Below are 5,484 nucleotides of genomic sequence, written 5' to 3'. Positions count from 1 at the left end.
ATTATATTTCTATTTTTCTACTATATAGAAGCATTTCTTGAGCCGAGGGTCTTTCAGAAACAGCTGTCCTACCTTGGTAGGAGTAAGGTCTGCGTACACTCTACCCTCCCCAGACCCCACGATGTGGGATTTCACTGGGTTGTTGTTGTTGTTGTTGTTGTTGTTGTACTATATAGAAGCATCGGTTTATCCATGCTTCGTCGTCAGTCACTCTTAAAAAAAAAAAAAGTGGACCCCACACTAAAAACCCCAAGCAATATTTTAAAAAAAAAGGTGGACCCCACCCTCTCCAAACTCATGAAAAAAAAAAGTGGACCCCATATTAAAAAAAAGGCAACGTCAAAAAAAAAAAAAAAAACGTGCACCCCATATATTAAAAAATCAAACAATATTCATGTAATTCCCAAAGTATCTCCATCAAGTCAATAATAGTGGATTCATTGTCACATGCATATTAACACATTAGTGGGAGCAAATGAAATTATTGCACAGCAAAAAACATAGACCCCATATTATTACTTTTCTTCAAAATATTTAATTGTTGTATTTACTATTCCACCATATCATTTATTTGTTATGTTTATTAAAATAAATATTGTTATGTTTACTAAAATAAATATACTTAAAATATATATATTTAAAAAATAAGATACAATTTAATTACTTTTTTATTTTTATTCTTACTCTAATAAATGTGAAAAGAGATTAATATCAAATGAAGATCAAATAATGAATAAGGTAAATTAGTCAAATTATAATTCTAATTCATGTTTCCTTAAAAAACTATGCAAAAGACAACATGACAAGTAAAATGAGCTAAACAGAGAATATTTACCAAAAATTAAAAAATACTCCCTCCGTTTCAATTTATATGAACCCATTTGATTGGATACGACATTTAAGAAAGAGGGAAGACTTTTGAAACTTGTGGTTCAAAATAAGCCTTGAAAATTTGTGTGGCTGTAAATCATTCGTAAAGTGAATTTGTTTCCAAATTAGGAAAGAGGTCATTCATTTTGGCAAAGACTAAAAAGGAAATAGGTTCAAACAAATTGAAACAGAAGGAGTAGCATTTCTTCGTTTAAATAGAAAATCAATTTCTACTTTGTTTCGTTTTAAACATGTAAATTAATTTAATAATTTGAATTAGAATTATCCAAATCAAAATTTGATAAAAAATAATAAGTATTTTACACCTTTAAATTAATCAAATAAAAATTGAAAGTATCAACTGATGCTTAAATATTTTTATTATTTTATCTCAAAGAGAGGAAAATAGTTTTCTTTTAAACAAGTCTTCTCTTTTAAAAAATATTAATAAATTTTCGTAGCAAACATGAATATAATAAAGTTTTAGATACGGAGCACAAACTATAATGTTATATTAATCGTATTTTGAACATAGTATATATATATATATATATTATCACTATCTAAACACAACTACATATACATAGATACACTATAATCCAAAGTGTTGGGCCCGTGTTCAGCACGAGCATAGGCCATCTAGTAGTTTAAAGAAGAATCTTTGGAAAGTTTACAACCAAAATAAATAAATAGATAGGAAAATTGTTAAAAAATACTCGCGTCGTTACCTTTTTGGCTTAATAATACCTTCATCTAATCAAATAGTACAGGAATACACTTTATACTAACCGTTGGTCCAAAACAAGAGAAAATGGGTCAGTTTTGCTCTTCAACTATTCGAAATTGGACAGTTTGACCTATTTCTAAAAGTTCAATGATATTTTTAATGGCTCAGGGATATTTCTCGAAACGTGCAATTTTGTGAATTTGTTAACTATTGATTAATTGTGTTATTTTAGAAATTTATTCTAGTATGTTTGCGATTATAGTAGACTGGTATTACTATTAAGTAATGAATTTTTGTTATCCTTCCCAGATTAATATTAACAGAAATGCAGGATAAGGCTGCGTATAATAGACCCTTGTGATCTTACCCTTCCCCCGGATCCCGCGCATAGCGGGAGCTTATTGCACCGTACTGCCCTTGCCCTCCTACACCTTTACAAATTTCAGAATTATAATTTGCCAAAAATTACAATTTCCCTTAGAATTAGAAGCCGCTTAGTTATACTATAATACTGTGGTATAAATAACACCTACTCTATTTTCCTTTTTGCATGACTCTCGTTTGGGAAAGATAGGAGATAGGTTGAGCTCCAATCGTTAATTTTATATTGATTCTTTTTTATAACCATAACGTCTGAATCAGTCTGAACCAGCTTGCACGCACCTTAAGGGTACCTAACACCTACTTCAATGAATTTTGTTTATAACCATAATGTCAATACCGTCCACCCAGGCTTGAACAAATTGGAAAAAATCACCTAATATTTTTATTTCCGCAAAACTTCAAACTTGAGACGTCATGATCCTGAGCCAACTTCACATGACTAATTTTCCATTGACTAAATTGTTATTCTATCCTCTTAGCTATTATGCAATTTGAGGAAGCAAAAAAAAGACCTTTTCTTCGACTATTTTCTTGAGCTGGCGTGATAATAACAAAACCATTCACATCACCTCTCGTACAGGACAACACATCCATTAAAAATTAAGTACTAATATAAGCATAAAGCGCTGACTTAGAGATACAAATATGCCATTAAGTGTTTTTTGACCAAAAGGTATGGAGAGAGCCATCAACTCCGAATAATTTTATTGTCTCGACCCAGCAAACTCAGGGTTCCAGCAACTTACACTTATTGTTGAACATTAACACAAAAATATAATGCATAGACTTAATGCTAAAAATGTTGAGGAAATATCCCTTTAACACCAGTCTGTTACAGTGTTCTAATAATACAAGCACAACATGGCAGAGTAAAAGGGCAATAATACACGAGCAAAGCCATAATAACTTATCCGCTCAGGCGCCATTTTCAGGATCCCCAGAGTCACGAGCAAAAGGCTATAGATACTCCAATGCTTCCAATGCATTAGACAGCAACTTGACCGAATAGGCACTTGCGAATCTGCAAGATTCATTAATCATTAACAGACACGAAGTATAAATATTGCCACAATTTAGCATAGTGCAATAATTGGAAACCAATGGAACTGACATTCGAGAAACAAATGGAAGCAGTACCACTTGTCTAATGGAGACAAATGTAAGGACAGAGCTATAGTAAAGTAGCGCGTGAGTTTTTTTGTTTTTCTTTTTTAAAATGGATTAACAGTGGCGTCTGGGTCAGCTTGTGCCCACTCGTGACTCGACTAATTCCACCAGAGGTACCTTCTACCTCCCACCGGCACAGGTGTCAAGTAACTTTGACACAATGACTTAGATAGATGGGAAGCAATAAGTAGTGCATGCCTATAAGCCCTATTACCAAATTAAAGGACAGAACTAGAGCTAAAAGTAGGAAATTTCCTAATTTCCTCTTGCTCTTACCCATACTTATTAGGAGGACTAGAAAAGGTTAACTCGTCTTACTGGTTAGTGGTCTTTCTTTGGTTTCAAGACATCTTATCTGGTATTCTTTGATGTGGTTATCGAAGCCCTAGTGGTTCCCTGCCTCAAACATGCTGAATTGCCTAGTTGGGGGAGGGGGTGGGGTGGAGGTGGGGTGGGGGGATATTAATACTCAAATTTCCATATATATCATCGGACACTAGTAAGCAACAGACTTCCCCCCATACTACATAACCTAAGTCTGTACCAGGAACAACATAAAGAAGATGACCAAAGTTTTTTAAAGTTTAAACTGTATTGGTAAGAGGTAGACAATGTCTATAACTTAGTTGAAAGTACTACGTAACGTCTAGAACTTGCTGGAAAAAATTTAATCCACTGAGATGCCTATCAAAGAAACAAGGAACATGTAAGATTTTGTAGCTCATTTGCTTGACATCTAAAAGCAGAAGGGATCTGCTACAGAGAGCTAAAGTTAATAGATGGACCACAAGTATGTAGAAAATGGGTGGAATCATGAACGAGAATTAGAACATTTGGCATCAATAGGCAATTTTCAAAAGTACAAAAGGACTGGGGAGCAGGAAGTACCTCTGGTAGCTTCTTACGGAACACAACTTCCAATCTGGCATCAAGTGTATTTTCACATACAATTTTCCCATCTCGAGAAGCCAAAACTACTCCTCCATAGCTGTGGCATAGAAAGAGAGAGAGATAAGTAATGGTAGCTAATTAGATTCTAGAAGTTCAAGTGCTTAACTTCCTCCCGAGAGCAATGATACACTAAAGCAAGAGAAAGAAAAGAGTCCAAGTCCAACTGCACGAGTCCGCTCTATCTAATGGAAGCAATATGAGAATTAAGAGCTACATTTTAAAGTTTCATATTGAAAGAAAGAGCAAATGAGGCAGTGTACCAAGAAGAGGCATGAGCATTGTCCTCCGATGGAGTCGATGGAAGGTAGATCTGGTCAATTATGACCTCAGGTGCGTGAACTTGAGCCTTCTCTGCATACTCCTCCTTTGCTGTATCCAAGACCTTTTCTACTAAGGGAACATCATCTTCCCGACAACGTAGTAGGAGAGAAGGCTCTTTAAGTCTGAGCAAACACTGCAGCACAAAGAGTTGTTTTTAAGTTATGCCCAAAGAATTAAGCAATATAATTCCCAAAAGTCATCTAGAAATATTGAGAAAAACGTAAACATGGAAGGCCAATAATATCGCTGTTAAATCATTGTAGCAACTTTGGTTCAGCACTCAAACACTAACTCTTTTGTTTCTCAAAAAAGTAACCTTACTATGAAATGTGATAACCTTCATATTATCCCTAAATGCATGTGAGACAGCTTACGATTCTGAAAAATAAAACATCAACTTCCACAGGATCCAACTTGAAGGGGAAGCAATAAAGGATTTCATTTCAGGCTATTTACGTCTAAAGTATATCATTCACATCTAAACATTCTAATGCTCAATCAGAACACACAAGAAATTACACGAGAAGTCATAAGAAATTAGATTGTTATCTTTCATGAAATAGTCTGCTAATTTTCTAAGACATGAAGAGAAAAAGAGAGAGGGGGGGGGGGGGGGGGGGGGGGGGGGAGGGGGGGGGGGGGGGAGGGGGGGGGGGGGGGGGGGGGGGGGGGGGGGGGGGGGGAGGGGGGGGGGGGGGGGGGGGGGGGGGGGGGGGGGGGGGGGGGGGGGGGGGGGGGGGGGGGGGGGGGGGGGGGGGGGGGGGGGGGGGGGGGGGGGGGGGGGGGGGGGGGGGGGGGGGGGGGGGGGGGGGGGGGGGGGGGGGGGGGGGGGGGGGGGGGGGGGGGGGGGGGGGGGGGGGGGGGGGGGGGGGGGGGGGGGGGGGGGGGGGGGGGGGGGGGGGGGGGGGGGGGGGGGGGGGGGGGGGGGGGGGGGGGGGGGGGGGGGGGGGGGGGGGGGGGGGGGGGGGGGGGGGGGGGGGGGGGGGGGGGGGGGGGGGGGGGGGGGGGGGGGGGGGGGGGGGGGGGGGGGGGGGGGGGGGGGGGGGGGGGGGAGAGAGAGGAGA

The 5,484-nt window shown here is 39.7% G+C and overlaps 1 protein-coding gene across 1 annotated transcript in view; it reads right to left on the bottom strand.

Moving 5' to 3' along the window:
• Positions 1-2,663: 2,663 nt before the first annotated feature.
• The window catches only part of LOC132634825 (V-type proton ATPase subunit E3-like), a 6,529-nt gene continuing 3,708 nt past the window's right edge, over positions 2,664-5,484 (bottom strand). Inside the window, exons 4-6 of the mRNA XM_060350923.1 lie at positions 4,360-4,553; positions 4,037-4,136; positions 2,664-3,002 (exon numbers count right to left, since the gene is read on the bottom strand). Coding sequence (XP_060206906.1) covers positions 2,967-3,002; positions 4,037-4,136; positions 4,360-4,553 — 330 coding nt within the window. The 3' untranslated portion in view covers positions 2,664-2,966. The remainder of the gene's footprint in view (positions 3,003-4,036; positions 4,137-4,359; positions 4,554-5,484) is intronic.

Source organism: Lycium barbarum, chromosome 4, assembly GCF_019175385.1.
Source record: "Lycium barbarum isolate Lr01 chromosome 4, ASM1917538v2, whole genome shotgun sequence".
Lineage (NCBI taxonomy): Eukaryota > Viridiplantae > Streptophyta > Magnoliopsida > Solanales > Solanaceae > Lycium > Lycium barbarum.
Note: the sequence above shows the minus strand (reverse complement) of the source record. Positions and strands in the feature narration are given on the sequence as shown.